General features: G+C 41.5%; 1 protein-coding gene across 1 annotated transcript in view; it reads left to right on the top strand.

Annotated features, from left to right (window-relative positions):
* Positions 1-15476, top strand: part of RGPD4 (RANBP2 like and GRIP domain containing 4) — a 64849-nt gene extending 49373 nt beyond the window's left edge. The window contains exons 21-29 of the mRNA XM_084619031.1: positions 1999-2163; positions 3014-3106; positions 7607-7809; positions 9185-9428; positions 9991-10086; positions 10345-10490; positions 12636-12909; positions 13027-13361; positions 14947-15476. Coding sequence (XP_084475157.1) covers positions 1999-2163; positions 3014-3106; positions 7607-7809; positions 9185-9428; positions 9991-10086; positions 10345-10490; positions 12636-12909; positions 13027-13361; positions 14947-15249 — 1859 coding nt within the window. The 3' untranslated portion in view covers positions 15250-15476. The remainder of the gene's footprint in view (positions 1-1998; positions 2164-3013; positions 3107-7606; positions 7810-9184; positions 9429-9990; positions 10087-10344; positions 10491-12635; positions 12910-13026; positions 13362-14946) is intronic.
* Positions 15477-18954: the final 3478 nt, after the last annotated feature.

Here is an 18954-nt window from a genome sequence, read left to right as displayed (position 1 = left end):
CACCACAGGTGAGTGCAGGACCTTTCTCTCTCTCTCTCTCACACTCTCTCTCACCCCAACATGGCTGGGGCCAAGTCAGGCCGTGTCGCTCCACGTCCCGCCGCAGGTGAGTGCGGGACCTTTCCCCAACACACGCGCACGCACACAGCGACATGGCTGGGGCCGAGGCAAGGAAAGCGGAGATGGCTCAGGCTGCGTCGCTCCACTTCCCACCGCCAGTGAGTGCAAAGGGTGTCCTTTCCCCAACCTCCCCGCACTCACTGGCAGCAGGAAGCGGAGCAGCCTGGCCCCCGCCCACTCCACTCCGCCAGCTCCCAGCCATGGCGCTCTGCTTCCCGCTGCCGGTGAGTATGGGGGGCATCCTTTCCCCAACCTCCCCACACTCACTGGCAGCGAGAAGCGGAGCAATGTGGCTGGCAGCTGGCGGAGTGGAGCAGGCTGGGGCCGTGTTGCTCTGCTTCCCACCGCTGCTGGTGAGTGCCTGTCGGGTCGGGGGGTGTGGATAGGGGTTGGAGTAGTCGGGGGACAGGGAGCGGGGGGGGTTGAGTAGGGCGTGGGGTCCTGGGGGTGAGTAGGGACCGGGGGGTCTCGGAACAAGGAATGGGGGGGCTAAAGCTACACTTGCAAAAGTGTAAGAGAATAGTAGATAATAAAACTTGGCATGCAGTTTAGTTCTCTCTACATTGCATCTTTAAAAGTGGATTTTAATAAAATTATGCTCCATTGCTCAAATTCATAGTACTCAGTATGCCAAAAGTACCTTCACTTTACTATTTAAATAGCTTTCTAAATTTAAAAATTAAAATGCATGCAGCAGTTGGGTCTAACTTCAGTTGTGTGATGAAAATAAACAGAAGTAAGGACCATGAAGACTGAAGCATGCTTTATGTAGGGTTGCCAGGTGTCTGATTTTCAGCTGGAACGCCCGCTCGAAAAGGGACCTTGGCGGCTCTGGTCAGCACTGCAGACAGGGCTGTTAAGTCTGGTTGGCAGCACAGGCAGACTCCCTACCCAGCTCTGTGCGGCTGCCGGCATGTTGGGCACCTAAGCATGGGGCAGCCACGGTGGGCTCCGCGCACTGTCCCCGCAGCTCCCATTGGCCTAGCCATGCCTCCATCTAGGAGTCAGTGGGAGCTTCTGGGGAGCCATCCAAGTTAAGTGCCCTGAGCTCCCTCCTGCACCCCAGCCCTGAGCCCCCTCCCGCATCCAAACTCCCTCCCGGAGCCCGCACCCCAACTGTCTGCCTCAGCTCTGAGCCCTCTCCCACACCTAAACTCTCTCCTGGAGCCTGCATCCCCTACCACACCTCAACCCCAGTCCGGAGCCGCCTCCTGCACTCCGAACCACCCAGCCCAGAGCCTGCACCCCCAGCTAGAGCCTTTACTCCCTCCCAGCCCTGAGCCCCTTATGCACTCCAAACCCTTCGGGCCCAGCCTGGAGCCCCATCCTGAACTCCAAACTCTACATCCAGACCCAAAGCTCACACCTGCAGCCCAGAGCCTATACCTCCTCCCACACCTGCAGTCTGGAGCCCCCTCCTGCATCCCAGAGCCTGCACCCCCAACCAAACCCCTCACCCCATCCTGCACCCCAGCCCAGTGAAAATGAGCTGGTGGGGGAGAGCAAGGGAGGGGAGATAAAGTGAGCGGGGGTGGGGCCTTGCAGAATGGGCGGGTGGTGGTGCAAAGATGTTTGGTTTTTTGCTGTTAGAAAGTTGACAGCTCTAGCTTTATGCCTAGTGAAAAGCATGGTGTGACACCTAAAGTATGTACTACTGTGTGTTGATGTTGGAAGGACACGTTTCTTCATACTAAATCCCTTTCTCTTAGTGTTCTGTCATAATTTTGATGCTTAGTTTCTTGTGTCTATATATATTTGCAGCTTACATGTTTTGTCTAATTTTGTCTTCAGAATGACTTTAGCTGTAGAGGTTATTTTCAGATTTGTTCTCAAGCATCTTCATTTTGGTCCTGTTAATCTTTTTGGTTTTTGTAACAGTTGAGAGGAAAAAGGAAACTGATGCAGAACTTCCCTCTGATGTACTCATTGTTTATGAGCTAACACCTACCCCTGGACAAAGAGCTCTTGCTGACTCTCTTAAACTACCTTCAACATTCTTCTGCTACAAGAATAAGCCTGGCTACTTAAGTGAAGAGGATGATGGTAAGGAGCTGGAAATTTGTTCATCCACTCTGGGTTAACTGGAGCAACAGTAGTGTGGTAGGGGTCTCTTGTGCTCTGAGGAAGCATTATCCCTATTCAGAAGAGACAGTGTTCCAGTCTCTTGTGGCCAGAGATTGTGTAATGAGATCTTCATATTACTGTAGCGTAGCTCAACTCAGCCGTATATGGCTTATAACAATTAAGCTAGTTCTTGGAACGATAAAAGGGGATTCAGTGGAGTATGTTCAGCATCTCAGGGGTCTGACTCCAGAAGCACCAAGAATGGCCACTATCTGGCTGAAGCTCAATTGGTTGGGTAGACTAATGGAACCACAAATGAAATGTGTTCTGCTCTTCTTTCTTACCTCCCTATTTGGGACGCAATTCTGGGAAAACATGAAATTATGAACACATCTTTTGTATCCCAAAACTTTTAAAAATGGTATGGAAAAGTAACAGAAGGGGTTTGCTAATTAACTACCGCTTATGTGTAAATTTTTCCTTGTTTATCTCTTAATCCTGCTGTGAAACTACTTAATATTATATTATTTTGGGCAGCATGAAACAGAAGACTGAATTTGCCCCAAAATCAGAACTGTCTATATTGAAGGAGTGTTTCAACATTTAACTACATCAACAAATACATACACAACCACAACAAGAAATATTTAGATTAAATTTTTCCTGTTTGGCTGTTCCTTTCTTAAAAATTAGAAGCTAATGTGAATACGCAGCTCATGATTCCCTAACCTGAGTGACTTGCAAGTCTGAATAGGGTAACTAGAATGGGTGGTTCCCAGAGGGGGTGTGTTGTGAAATCACTGGCTCTTCTCAATTCTGTTTCTTTAAGATGAAGACTATGAAATGGCTGTTAAGAAACTTAATGGAAAGCTATATCCTGATGATCCCAAAGAGCATAAAACATCAAAAGATCCTGTGCAAGGTAAATAAAAACTTTAAAACAGAATTTTCAGCTACACCCTCTGATTTGAAAGTATAACTCTAAACTGCTGCTTAACTTAAAACTTCTTAACACTGCTTTTTCATGACTAAATATTTAGAGTAATCAAATCTTAAAATCTGTCATACCTTGTATTCCATCAGTGCTGCGCCTTTGTGGAGGGTGATAGATATATATACAACATGCACTTCACATCCAAAAATAATTTAAGATACAAAGTCTAGGAGAGCAACCTAAAATTGGGGACAAGTTCTAGCAGTTTCTTTAATTATCCTGGTATTGAACTTTTTATGCACATTATGGTATGTAATTGATATGTATATGTATATTTAGGCAAACTTGTACACAGGAATAGCTCCTTGTCAGGATCTACGTTGTATTTACTAAATTGATGGCAGGATGGAATATGCTGACATACTCCAAATTCCATAATGATTTCTCTGGAATGTAATAAAAATGAACATGAAGCCCTAGAGGCTTTAGAACTAAACACTGTAAAACTGGTGGAGCATTCTTTCATCCAGGTTGTCTTAACCATACTATCAGAAACCAGCAGAAGTTTCTTCCTGTAAATCTCAGTAACTTCTCTGAATAGATTTTAAACTTTGCAATCTCAGCACTAGTATTTTCATCCTTAGGGTTATAAAGTAAGGAAGGTGAGCTAAGTAAATTCTCCCTAGTCTTCCAGTGACTGTCCACATTTATTCCATTCTTAGTGTGTGTGGCCAGCAGTGTGTATTTGGGCTGCACCTGTGCCCTAGGTGTCTTCTTTCCCTATCCCAGCTCCACCTGAGGACATAAAGGTTGAAGCAGGCCCAACTCACTGTCCGTTCTTTAACATCTGTGGCAGTGGGATGGAACCCCTGCAGTGGCAACCTTTTCTGCACGCTGTGCTAGTGTTACCTAATTAGTTGGTTTTGGGTTCATTAGTATCTGTCCACTGGCAGAAAAGCCCCCCAAAATAATTTTCACTTAAGTTTGTTACAATAGACACCTCTTCCTCCCCTATACAGGGGCCTAGCACCATGGCAGAAGCTAAATTTGAAATTCAAGACCCGTTCTTCTTGTGAAGGTGTGACACCTGTTGAGGATGGCCACTTCTGATGTCTACTCAGACTAGGAGAAGGACATATTCCTGAGTGGTCGCTCATTCTCCAGGTGCACTCAGAAAGCTAGAGAAGACCATCTGAAGCTCTTCTTCCTTGAGAATTCAATGCAAGCTTTCTTGGACACAGCGAGGACAATATAACAGAGGGCACTAGACCCACAGTCATCTAGTCCAGAGTTTCTCAACCTGTGGGTCATGACCCAAAATTGGGTTGCCAGAATACGTCGAAGGGCCACGATGCTGGCTGGGCTCAGCTCACCATTCTAGGTGCTGCAACAATGCACTGAGTCATAGTGCTGCTCAAGTTTGACCCAGCCACCCTTCCACCATAACAATGGAGGGCCGACTGGGCAAAATTTAAGTGAGTGACGCAGTAACCCAATGCATCACGTTGCAATAACAACCCTCACAAATTTGGTCTGCTGAGCTGCAACCATCACCAAGTATTACGCCCTCGGTGGGAGGCAAGCCCAGCCTCCCCCGCAGGACAGGAGCCAGGAGGATGTAGTGGGTTGGTGTCATGTTCTCTAAGTATCCCGCTCCCTGACATCAATCCTACAACCAGGTACTCCCCATCATACCATTCATCCTGGTCCCCAGATGTTTTCCCACTGTACCTCTAGGCCATTCTGTACCCCAGACTCCTCATTTTGCCCCCGGGATTCCAAATCCCATTTACCCTCTGCCCCCAAAGGGTTGTAGTATTTTGGGATCTATTGGTTTGCTATCTCTCCCCCAGCCTCCCCCCTAAATCCCCATCTCCTTCCTCACTAAACCCCCTGGTTCCCTAATCTCCCCACCTCGTCTCCAGGCCCACAATCCCCTCCAAACTTTACTTTCTGTCTCATGGCATAGCTGTGTATTTTTGGAGGATGTCTCAGCTCACTTCCCCTCCCCCAGCTGCTGGTGCGGAGGGGTTCCCCACCTGTCCGTATCTGGCTGGAGCATCTGGAATCTTAGCTCCAAGCATCCTGCACGTCCTCCCACTCCCCGATTGACCCCTGTGGGTCTTGACAGGCCATCAAGGTTTACAGATGGGTCCTGAGCCTTAAAAGGTTGGGAACTATCCGTCTAGTCTGTCCCTCTCGATTTCCAGTGAGCCAAGATTCCACCCCTAGCTCTTTGGCCTCATCTAAGAGGCTTCCGGCATTGACATCACTGATGAGCAGAAAGGAGTGCTGCTCCAGCGAGGAACAAGGCACAGGTTACCTTCTCTGATGCCTAGTAAGCTAATACACAAGAGCCACCAAACTTTTGACATTTTGAACTCAACTTCCTACAGGCCAAAAACCTGACAAGCCCTCTTCATGTGCCTCCATAACAATTTCCAGGAGAGCCGTTTTTATCCACTAAGTCTGTGGACTGCATTTCTCTCAGCACCAGGTATCTCAGTACCCAATGCCTCAGTTCCTGAAGACTTGTTCCTACCACTTCTGATAGGCACCTCAGAACGATTTTCCTCAGTACCAGCTAAGTTAATACCCAAAGCAATCACTGTACTACCAAGTGATTGATCTGTGGGCCTGGTACCAAGTTGCCTCTCCTTGAGGATGGTGATATCCAAGCACATCTCCAGAGTTACCGGTACATCAGATTAAAGAGGTATCCCCAGTACCCACCTCTTCCCCCCCCCCCCAAAGGCAGGGCACTCTGGATAGAATGAGCCCTCCATTAGAGGAAGTGTATTCCTTTTTGTCATGATGTAGACACAACAGCAACTCATCACACACACTTCCACCTTCTCCTTGGATAGGGATTCTAGACAAAATACCATGAGAGGTAACAGGAAGGTACTTGGGACTCACATGGAATACCCCTCCTGGAACTTTCCCCCTCATCGCCATGTGTCCCCCATCTCAATACTCCTATCCCTTCTAGCCATGACCCTACTTGACACCCTGGGCTGTGCAGCTATACTTTAGAAGGCCTACATCCTCCATTGTCTTCAGGGCTAAATCCCCTTACCCAAAGAGAGACTGTAGGGCAGGGGTTCTCAAACTGGGGATCAGGACCCCTCAGCGGGTCACGAGGTTATTACCTGGGAGGTCAGGAGCTGTCAGCCTCCACCCCAAACTCTGCTTTGCATCCAGCATTTATAATGGTGTTAAATATATTAAAAAGTGTTTTTAATTTATAAGCAGGGGTCGCACTCAAAATGCTTGCTATTTGAAAGGGGTCACCAGTACAAAAGTTTGAGAACCACTGCTGTAGGGCATCTTAGCAAAGCCAGATAGTGCAGACTCAGTTACAGGAGAGGCAAAAGGAGAAAAGTGAGGAAGAGTATCAGCTATCTGCAGAAGAACTGGTCCCTGGTGTGATGATCTCATCCTCCCTTGATGAGGCAGTGAATCCCCTTTGCCTGTCTTGGTAGATGACTTCAAAGTGTTCTAAGATATCATTAGGTCCATGGCAAAGAAGATCCAGGACATACCACATAAAGCAGTAAAAGGAGAAACCACACCACAAACTCCTGGACATCTTGCACCCTTCCACACCCTGCAGGTCCCCCATGCACTAAATAATGGACTAATGGATCTTACAAAGGACCTGAGGCACACACTAGCATCCATCTCAGCTACATCAGAACAAGCTGACAGGACATACCATGTCCCTTCCCATCTCAAGGTTTTCATCTCTCCACTGAATTTTTACAACCGAACTTTGAGGGATTCAGTCAGAATAGAGAAATCATAGCCTTGAGGTTATTAGCTTTGGTTCCAAAGTTATGAATAGACTTCATCTGTAGGCACAAATAAGTGTGTAAATTAATGATCTAAAAGTTAGTGGTACCAAAAGTAAGGGCAGGAAATGTCATTTTTTTTAGAAAACTTTAGCATCCAATTGGCACACGTCTTGTTTGGATTTATTTTGCCCTGCCTACTACTTGGTTCTGGCAGTATAATTGGAAACTTGTTTTTAAAACCCATTATAACATCTAGGTATATGGGTTTTTCTTGCGGTAGGAGGTGGAAGGGGTTTGGGCATTAGGAAGAGAAGGTATATCAGACAAGCCTTTTTGTGAAGGTTCTTCCTGAGCCAAACTACTCAAATTGGCCGCTGGCAAAGTAATTGCAAATTTACCACCTTTTAGTTTCCAATTAAATGAAAAGCTTTTACCACCAATGGAGGGCTCTAAAATCAGTGGAGTATTATTTCCATTTGGATCAAGTTAGTAGAGTTAAATAAAGCAAGAAAATCTAACGTGTAATTTGTAAAAGTTAGCATAGAAGTTAAATTATTTATCCAAACCTCCTTCTTGGGTTACCTAAAGTAGGAATTGACTGATTACTCATAATCTGTGTCCTAGAAACTTTGCTTCAGAACTCTGCTCTGTTTGCTACATTTCAGTAACTTCTGATGTGCTGTCTCTCTAGATATCATGGGAGAAATTGAACCAGAGAATGAGAGTGAGTGTGTTATTGTTTGGGAAAAGAAACCAACTCCTGAAGAAAAGGCTAAAGCAGAGACTCTAAAGCTTCCTTCTACATTTTTCTGTGGTGTTGGCAGTGATACTGATGAGGACAATGACAATCTGGAAGACTTTCAGACAGAACTTAAAAAAGTTCAAGAAGCCAAAGTAGGAACTAAAACTCAAAGCATGACTTTTCTAATTCATTTTGGTGGCACTAACTCTTAACACTGAAACAGCATCATGAATACCCTGTACATTTATTGAAGTAATTTTAGCTTTTTTTAAATCAAATGTCTGGTGTATGCCAAGAAGTAAGAGCAAAATAGTTTCCCCTGTATTGGAATAATATCAGTAGGGTGCCAATGGAATCTGTCATAGAGCCATCTGAAACCTTGACCATTTATGAAACATTTCCTTTTGATTTCAGTCCCAGTGTGTTAGTATCCTCCGATTTCCCTTGAGATATTTTTTTTAAGCAAATAGCAAATTATTTGAAGCTGTTTGTAGAGACCATTTTTTAAAAGCTTAAATTGCAGAATAAAAATATTTATTTGTGAACAATGAGATGTGTTTAATATATATCTGGGATTTCTAAGCACTCTAGCACTTCATATTTTCAAAGTCCTTTAAAATCACTAATCCTCAAACTCCCTGTAAACTTAGTGTGGTTGACATTTTATAGAACTGAGGATTTCACAGGAAGAACTGTTTGATTTGTCCCTGGCTATGAAGCAAGTCTCTGGCAAACCTGGAACTAAAACTTGGACCTTGTATCTCCTAGCCTTATGTTCCGTCTTCTGTCCAGACTATTCTTTTTTTCCCCATTCTCCGTCCCCAATAAGGTCAAATCCTAAGCACTTCATACCTTTTGAGTGTGCAAGAACTAATTTCAAAGATTCAGAAAAAGTAAATGATCTAACAGTATTATTTTAAGAAGAATGTGAACATAAGGACACTTTGCCAAGTTAATCAGTAGTGTTAAATGATTTAAGTGTTAAGTTCATTACATTAACAAAAAATTCCTTCTGAAATCTTTAGAAGTCTGTAACCTGTTAGCCTGCTTGTTCAAGCACCTTGGCTGTTAATTTTTATTAATATTGTTACTTGGTATATTTGTTACAGTGCCAAAGGAAGGGCCCTGGATCCCAAAAACTTCCACTTGGGGGAAAAAAAAAAACATTTTGTAAGCAACAGAGATGTTGGGTTGCAATCTGTGTTCCTTGCCCCTCTTCCTTCTAATTCCATGAGCATTTATGGCCTTATTTTTTTTCCAAAGATGTTGATTACCCACAAACCCCATTGAAGTCAGTAGGAGCTAAAGGTTCTTTAGCTTTGAAAATCAGTGTACTAGCTTTTATATAGTTTTCCAACACTCCCACCTTTCTGCAGTGTTCCTGTTCGAGGGTGGGGGCGGGGAGAATTCATTATCTAATGCTGCTGCTCTGGCAGCTTTCGAAAGAATTTAAGCAGGTGTTTTCTAAATGTTCTGAGTACTTGGCTCTTTTAAAGCATTTATTGGAAACAGATATTTTCTTCTTAGGAGTTTCTGGGAAATGACGTTACCAGTTCAACTGATTTAGCCTGTACCAGTGAGGCTGAAGTATCTGTTCCATTAACCAGTGAGGCTGAAGTATCTGTTCCATCAACTACTAAATGTGAAGAACCAGACTCAACCACGCAATCCCCCCTCACATCACAGACTTTGTCAGGAACCGATGACAAACCTGTTGATTTGTCAACTAAAAAAGAAAACGATCCAAATTTAACAAAGTCCACAAACCAAGGTAATGTACTTTTCGGGCTTAAAGTCACATTTCTCTGTAGAAGTGTGTGTAACCAAGATTGATTTAGAGTGGTACTATTCTGCTGAGCTACTTGTAATCATTGGAATAAATGAAAATTGAACATGTGCATCAAAGATGATTCTACTATTATGAGACCACACTACTGCATGCTGCTATTAAATATTGATTCATTGTCCATTGTGTACAAATTAGGGGGTGTGGCAAAGTTAGTAGTAATTGAGGCTCTGCAGTTTTGCAAAGAAAGGGTGGTAATTTGTCAAGTAAATTGTTCTATGGGGGGCCCAAAAGAACCAATATATTTTTCTTTTATTTGGATAAATGTTTAGGGAGCCACTAATCACTTTGGAGTGTCTCTATACATTGGCATTCATGTGAAAAAGAGGAGGCGATATAAATTTGTTGTAATCCCTGGATTTATAGCTGTATTAGCCACTTTCTGGATCTTGGTGTTATGTACAGTTATAAAGTTATGCGTATGCAGTGGGGAAAGTCATCCTTGCCATGCTCCTTTCTCTTACACCTTTCTCTCTCATTGTGATAGGAAGCAGAACAATCGCATTTGGATTTGACACTACTTCCGGCTTGTCATTTGCAGATCTGGCTTCAAATTCTGGGGATTTTGCTTTTGGTTCTAAAGGTCAGATACAAACTTCTGTTGATAAACTCACATTGGAATTACTTTTGATGTAACTTTATGCCAAGTTTTTATGTGCATTGAATCTCTACTAGTTCATAAGGTACTAAATTGTAAGTGACAGAATACATGTAAACTAAATGTCTTTTTCTAGAAATGGTATAGTTTATGAAAATTAAGAAACTTTGTGTATAATACACATGTGTGTATATTGGAGCATCTGGAAAGATGTCTGAAACTTTAAACTCTTTTCATAACTAGATAAAAACTTCAAATGGGAAAATACAGGAGCAGCTGTATTTGGAGTACAGCCAGCCAGTAAAGGAGATGAAGATGAAGATGGTAGCGATGAAGAAGTTGTACATAGTGATGATATCCACTTCGAACCTATAGTGTCCTTACCAGAGGTAAGATGGTTTTTGGTCATAGTTTAGAGACTCTGTTAAACAAGCATGTCCATGAAACTAACACATTGGATTAGTAAAACTGAAAGTATTCTATAACTCTAAATTATCCCCACTTTAGCAGGCTTTGCATTTCATTCAACTTGGATGCCAAAATCTGCTGTTTCTAAAAAAAAAATAATAATTTTTGCTTTCCTGAGGCCCCGGATGGACAAAAAATCAGTTCTCCACCAGAGTTAAAAATAAGCTATGCGGTATTAGATACTATCAGGACTAAACATTTTTAGGGAGTCTCCCTGGTTTCCAACAGGATGGAACACCATGATTCTAATAACCCTGTTAAAATTGCAACATTGTATGGAAAAGCGACCTTAGGCATATATTTTTAAAGCTTCTGAAATTACTTTAACTACTTTGAAGCCTGTACAGCTTGACTTATACAAGGGAGCCTGAGTTTGTGTGCAAAAATGCACAATACTACCAGTAACACTTCTAAGAGCTCAGGTGGTTAAAGATTATTCTGTGAAATATGTGGTGTATTCAAAATAAATGATTGGAATACACTTGTTAGAGCGCTGCTTTGACCTGTAGAACTCACTCACGGCTTTACCACTTATTAGTGATGTGGCCATCCCAAACTCTTGCTAATAATAAAACTGTTATACCACACCATATATTCTGGGCTCTCCCCTCCAAACCTGGGTGAAAACTTGCCAGGACCACTGAGCAATAATGTGGGGAGGGATAGCACAGTGGTTTGAGCATTCGCCTGCTAAACCTAGGGTCATGAGTTCAATCCTTGAGGGGGCCATTTAGGGATCTGGGGCAAAAATTGGGGATTGGTCCTGCTTTGAGCAGGGGGTTGGACTAGATACCTCCTGAGGTCCCTTCCAACCCTGATATTCTATGGTAAGGAATTAAGAGCACAATCAGAGCTAAATTAATCTGAAGATAAACAGCAAAGTAGGCAAAAGAAAGATGTTCAAGAGCTGGTAGGAGGTGGTAGGCCTACAGCGGAAGGTGGGTAGAACAGTGGAGGAAGCTTTATGTAACTCAGTTATTCAGATTATCCTAACACCAATTTCTTAATATACAGTGAATGCAGTCTGGTAACTGGTGATGTTTAAACCGTATTAGAAATGTTAATGAGGTGTCTTTTTGGGTTCTATTTAAAATCTTTTCTAAAGACAAACTTGATTTTGCTTTAATTATAAATGTGGTGTAACAGTGTCAATGGTAACATTGCTCTAAGATCCTGCACAGCTCACTCATCTTTCCCCTTGTCTCCTTTTAATCTCCCTTGCCCTTTCCACTCCCCCTTCCTTTTTTTTTTTCAATATGTCCTTCCACAAACAACCTTTCCTCCATTCACCGGCTCACTTGTTTGTAATGCCTGATCTTCTCAAGCTTTCATTTGCTCCAAAAGAGAACTCTAACAACTGTAGTTTTAACTTTTGTAAAGAGACCAAAAACTGGAAAAATGCACAGCCAAACAAAGCAAATACATATCCTTCATGCACATATCTAATCCTGCACCTTCTACTTGTTTATGTGGTCTAGTTATAGAAAGCAAGTTCTTTGAGAACATTCCCTTGTCTGCAGAGAGTATAGCACACTACTAAAAGTAACACACAGCGCTATGTAATGCTGTGTAAAAAAATAATGCAAACTCCTCCAGCACACTTGTATCCCAGCAAAGCTTATACGTTTGGCTGGGACCTCTGCCAAAGGATTCAGGTGTACAAACCTGTAGAAAAGAACTTCTGTGCCAGAAACTATGCCCCAGAACATGTCAAGGACTCTTAGAGCAAATTTAAATTTTCTAGGCCAAGCAGTATTTGAGAGATGACTTTATAAAAAGTCAACTCTCTAACCTGTGAAATAAACCTAACTTTTCAACACCCTATCTGAAACAGCTTGTTCATCTCACCAGAAAGTCCGGAATATATCTCTTCTGGCTACAGACCTGCCTATGCAGAACTTCAAATAGAAAGTATGTTTTGGAGGAAGTTTTTTAAAAGGGGGGAGAAGGGTGTAAAATCAGGATAATAAAAAGCTATCACCCATTCTCTCTGATGCATGAGTAGATTCCTGGTGACCGTGACTGTCTAGGAACTGCATGAATATGCTGTTTTTGCTGCTTTCTAGGTGGAGGTGAAATCTGGAGAAGAGGATGAAGAAATTCTCTTCAAAGAGAGGGCAAAACTCTATCGATGGGATAGAGAAGTCAATCAGTGGAAAGAGCGAGGAGTTGGAGAGATAAAAATTCTATTCCATACACAGAAGAAATATTACAGAATTTTAATGAGAAGGGACCAAGTTCTCAAAGTGTGTGCAAATCATGTAATCACAAAAATAATGAATTTAAAGCCCCTGAATACATCAAACAATGCTCTAGTATGGACTGCCACAGATTATGCTGGTGAGTTTGAGAAGATTGCTTGAAAACGCCTAAACTTTTTTCTTCATGTATATGACAAATAAAACTGTAACTGATGTTCAATAGGCTATGATAATCTGTTTGGGAATTTAATTTCAGATGGCGAAGCAAAAGTAGAACAACTTGCAGTTCGATTTAAAAGCCAAGAAATGGCTGATTCCTTCAAGAGGAGATTTGAAGAATGCCAACAAAATTTGTCAGAACTTCAGAGAGCACATGTATCCCTGGCAGCAGAACTGTCAAAGGAAACCAACCCTGTAGTGTATTTTGAGGTTTCTGCTGATGATGAACCTTTAGGACACATAACCATGGAACTATTTTCAAATATTGTTCCTCGAACTGCTGAAAATTTCAGGGCCCTATGCACAGGGGAAAGAGGATTTGGATTCAAGAACTCTATATTTCACAGAATAGTTCCTGACTTTGTGTGTCAGGTAAGTACAAGTTGAAGATTTTTTTTCTTAGAATAAAACCTATTTTCATTTCTTAGAGCTAAGACCATTTGTTATGTGGAATGAGGAGTTTACCAAAGATTTTGATTCACTGGACAGGCTTTTACTCCCTAGTTTGAGTGTACTACTTGTCTGAAAAGTGGTTTTATTTTAAAAAGTTGTAGGATTCCTCTTTCTGTAGCTCAATGATTTCCATATCAAATTTGCTCATTTACAAGTAATTTTTTTCTAAATACTAGGTCTTCAAATATAACCTGCATCTAAAAGTCAGGCTCTGCTCTTTCTGACTCCGTGTGTCACCAGTAATAAAGATTCTCCAGGCCAGGTGCATCAAGGCAGTTGCCACATGCCATGGATAATTTCACTTTTCTCAGACTGATTTGCACACTTTTCTCATCTGTGCAGACTAGATGCACCAACTTCTGCAGACTCAATCTTTGGCAAACAGTGACAGTATACTAATGAGTACTGTTTTTTATCTGGGTGCCCAGCCCATGTGGTGGTTGGTATTAGTACAGCTATTTCAGTTCTCAGACGGAGAACCTAAACTGGTGGGGAAAGAGGCTACCTTTGTATGCACCTCATAGTCAAAGAATTCAAGTTGTCATCCGATCCTAATGCATTGGAGTATGGCGCTCCCATTTCCCAATTTAATAAGCATACTTGAAAGTCTCCATATACTTGGCTTTAATGTGTACTTGTTAATTCCATTCTTTACACTGATTTTTATTTGAATTTGTTTCACTTTGAATTTACTTCTGTATGTGGTGATCTCAACTGGTATGCTCCATAATGTTAGTAATGACCCGTTTGCTTGTTAATACCCGCACGCTGTCCCTAGTATAGCTGTGGACTATTAATATTTTAATATTTTCATTTGTCTTTGCTTGTTAAGAACACATGACCAACATATAGAGGGTTTGTCTACATAGACATCCAGGAAAATTAATCCAAATTGACTAAAGTTTTGAATTTGAAGTGGATTAGTTAAATCGTATTAAACCCTAGCATGAACACCCTCATTCAGAATTGAAGTAGCCTTTAATTTGTCTTTAAACTAAGTCCTCTTGAATTTCAAAATCAATGTCCACACAGGGATTTAATGGGGTTAATTAACTTCAAATTCACACCTCTAGTTAATTGGGATTAATTTTCCTGGATGTCCCTGTGACAAGCCCAAAGAACTTCTTACTTGCCCAATTTTGTACAGTGACCTCAAATTTGAGTAGATTCAACTAGAAAACAAAAAGGACACCAGTAATTCTCAGAGTAGAGGACTCTGTACCTTTCACAGTTAGGCCATAAATTAGCACATATGAAATCTTTATCCTTGCCATGAGCGCTTAATATTATCAGTTTTCTGTTTGCTTGTTATGATGATCACATGTACGGCTAAAACTAAAAATGAGAGACCATTCTGTCGTCTTTTGTCAATATCCAGACATCTGAGCTCTTAATATTTTTCTAATTCAGTTATTCTTAGAGGAAAACATAAAGCAAGTTTTCTACTTGGTAGATATTTGTGGGCTAGTAATGAGTTAATTCTATAAATGATTAATATTTTCAGGGAGGAGATATCACTAGGCAGGATGGAACAGGTGGCCGGTCCATTTATGGAGATGCATTTGAAGACGAGAACTTTGAAGTGAAACACACTGGTCCTGGATTACTGTCGATGGCAAATCGTGGCCGGGACACCAATAATTCTCAGTTTTTTATCACACTTAAAAAAGCAGAACACTTGGACTTTAAACATGTGGTATTTGGGTTTGTGAAGGATGGCATGGATGTTGTGAAAAAAATTGAATCTTTTGCTTCTCCCAAAGGGTTGGTGAACAGAATTGTTATCACAGACTGTGGGCAAATATAATGTCTAAGTAGTGATTCTACAGATATGTGCACTAACAGCATAAATCAAAGTTGGGCTGTTGTAGACTAATTATGTTCAGCTTTTTTAATATTGACATTTCTGATGTATAAATGTAAAATTACAACTTATAGAGTACTTTTTTTAATGAGTTAATTGACTTTGCATGTTGTGAAATAAAAGTTCAAACACTGGCATATGTTATCCTGATATTTGTTTTAAATGTGAAAAATTTAAAATTAAATTCTAGTCTTGTTAAAGCAATTCTTTTCTTCACTTTGGTTTGTACAAGGAATACCACATGCATAATCTATTTTCAGTTATTTTGATTTGCTACTCTGATGTATTAGGATTTTGAATGCAGAATTAGCCATCATGCTTCCAAACTAAAGTAGTTCTATGTGAGAACTATTTCTTCTTATTCCCACTGATGCACAGAAAAATAAAAAGCAGAGTGGCAATTCATTCTCCTTACCCTTCTTAAAAGCATCCAGCTTCAAATATAAGTTACCATCTCTTTCTCTAGGCGGAAGTTATCTTTCCTAAGAAAGATAAGAAAACGTGTGTGTTCTACCTGGTGGTTTGTCTGTGAAACAGCATTTGGGTACCTGTACCTTGAAGTTACTGAACTATTGCCTGTACATTATCTTAAGTTCCTGTCAAAATCTGACTGAGAACTTGTGATCTTCCTGTGGTATAAATTAATATGCTTTGAGACCAGCTGCTTGTATCACTGCTTTGTATATGGGAGACTGATTGCAAAAATACTTGTAAGGGCAATTTGAGTAAATAAAGAACTTGTAAAGCTTATCGGGTGGGGGAAAAATCTGGTAAAAACTCTGGATCTTAAAGGAAAAATAACTATACTGTATTTTTGCATCTGATGTTACTGAGTGACCTTTTTGGTCCAAATACTATTTAAAGTTTTTCGTTGCTTTTTATGATATCCTGTTTTTTCAGCTGTGGTAAATGTCTGCTAAATTCAGAACTCAGAACTGAGTAACTACATGTATACCAAGGAAAAGATTTTTCACTATATTAAATAGAATTCTGTGAATTTAAAGCATGTCTTATAAATAGCAATATTATGTTCAGATCCAACTTAAGCTTAACAGTATTTTGAATGGTAAGGTGAGAGAGGCAATCTTTCACTGGACCAACTTCTGTTGGTGAGAGACGAGCTTGAAAGCTTGTCTCCCACCAACAGAAGTTGGTCTAAGAAAAGGTATTAACTCATCTACCTTCTCTCTCTGATATCCTGGGACCAGCATAATTACAACACTGCAGATATCATTTTCCGTGATCAGTGGTCGGCACACAATTCAAAGCCAGGATATCTAAGGGTCACCCTAGATCAGGGTTTCTCAATATGTGGAATGGGACTGAAAATTGGGTCGCCAGAACTTTTCAAAGGATCACATGGCAGCTCCTGTTGCTTCTGTCCCATAGGGCTGACTGGGCTTGCCTCCCTGGTCCAGGATCCCAGAACCACTCAGGTTTGGCCCAGCCATCACGATGACAGGAGTCTGTGTAGGCCAAATTTGTGCAAGTGGCACTGCAACCCCATGAACCAGGTCACAACTTCACTCTCACAAATTTGTTCCAGTTGCGGGGGGGCCAAACCAGAGCAGTGCTGGAACATAGGAGGTTGCAATGCCCAGAGCTGACAGCTAAGCCCAGCCAGCCCCACAGCACAGGACCTGGCACTGCGGGGTAAGGGCCAGGCCAGACCTGACCAAAACTATCCCAGTATCTCCAGCCTATACTGGTTCATGAGAGGTCATAAACATTTACAAATGGGTCCTGATCCCATAAAGGTTGAGAACTACTGATCTAGAAATACCATACAAATACCATTTCACTAAAGTAGCTCAAAAGGGAGAGCAGAAACACTCGTCTGAACAAACTGGTAGGGTCCACATCGAGAACCAGTGTGCAAACAGGGCGTTGTTCAGGGCTCCTTCTCTGCTGCTCAGTTGGAACACAGTGCCCCAGTTTGATTAAACTCTGCCCACTCTCGACTACTGGACATACGCTTACACCAAGAGAAGTATTACAAGTACCCTGCAACCAACAAAACTTGTTTAGTTATCAGCCCTAGCCAATCTTCCTCAACCAACCATCTGGCATCAGAATGCAGCCAATAAACTGCAATAAAAACTGGCAGATGGACCAGGCTTACTGACTCGGGCTCATGGTGCATAGGCTGTGGGGCTGTTTAATTGCAGTGTAGACATTGACTCCTGCTGGAGCCAAGCTCTAGGACCTGCAAGGTAGGAGGATCTCAGCTGTGACTGCAGCCCAAGCCCAAATGTCTACACAGCAATAAAACAGCCCAATGAGCCCGACTCAGTTGCTACAGGCCAGCTGCAGGTTTTTAATTTCTATGTAGACATCTCCTAGCTGACTAAAGGCCATTTTCCTAAACCTTTCATTCCTTGTCTTACCCCCATGCAATTGCTCCTTCTGTATATAATTAATATTTTAATCATGAAACTTGCTGTGAACTAAGTAGATAATAAATATCTGAAAAGCAAATTTTGTCACTATTGCAAAGCCTTTTTAGTTCTAAAATGTCAGTTTGGTAAAATCACCACTTTTACCATACAAATCAAGTTGTGGGGCTGTTGCACAAATGTTTGATGTCTCAATCTTGCTTTGTGATGGTTAAAAGTAAACTAAGAAGGGTATGGCTTCCATGGTATTGTCACTTAAAACTTGAGAGCTTAAATAAAGTGGTCTGGCCAAACATTCAAAGTATACACATTTATGAAATAACTATATGAGCAACAGGAGTCATGAGCATGGGTTATAACTTATCAGTAGATTTAGTTTTATATAAAATAGTATGAGGAAACTGCTGAAACTACACATCTTGCCTTGGATTTCAATTTACAAAAATTAATAAAATCTGATCAGGAGGTGGTGGCTTTTTCTGGTTAATGGAATAAAAACAAAGCTATACTCTAATTGGCTGTACGTATGCCACTCACTTCAGCTTTGCAGAGTACCAAACCAATCTGCTGAAGGTCTGTTATAGTATGTCTCTGCAGGCAAAAAAAAAAAAAATCCCGTTTGTACTAGTCAAGGAAACTATGCTGTAACCCTACTGCCAGCAACCATCTTTTAAACACAATTTTTGCTAGCATATTTCTGATCTCAGTGGGGCTAGGGCTAGCCCTGTAAAAGAATTGAAAATACTTTAGCTAACGCTATGTTCCTTCAACCCCTGATTTGTATTGTCCTTTTTTGCTTATCTTTGGTTTAGTTAGAGTGGAGCAGACTGGAACTGAAAAACGTATCAATGGCACTCTAACCATCCATAAACCTTTTTGCGCTCAGTTTGGCTGGAGAATGTCCTAATTTGCATTTATTCAGTTAGTCTTTCTCAAACTCAGTTAAAGTTTAGTTTTCTGCAAGCTTTAGCCTGATCCTGCATTCTACATAGTGGTTGCAGTCAAGCATGACAAGTGGGGCATGGTAACAAGCAATTCAGGAATCTACTACAAGCCATCTATTTGAAGACTTCTGTATGTTTTGAGGAATTCCTTATTAACAGGCTCAAAGCTGAACTGGCCACTATGCCCAGCTTTGAAGCATTAAGCCTGGTAATGCAAGGACAATGAGAAGGTTATGTATATTATGTACATCTTCAAGGTCAGCATTGGCTTGATATAAGTAGCATTCTTTATTTAAACAAGTTATTAC

The sequence above is a fragment of the Lepidochelys olivacea genome, assembly GCF_965140295.1.
Source record: "Lepidochelys olivacea isolate rLepOli2 genome assembly, chromosome: 1".
Classification (NCBI taxonomy): domain Eukaryota; kingdom Metazoa; phylum Chordata; order Testudines; family Cheloniidae; genus Lepidochelys; species Lepidochelys olivacea.
Note: the sequence above shows the minus strand (reverse complement) of the source record. Positions and strands in the feature narration are given on the sequence as shown.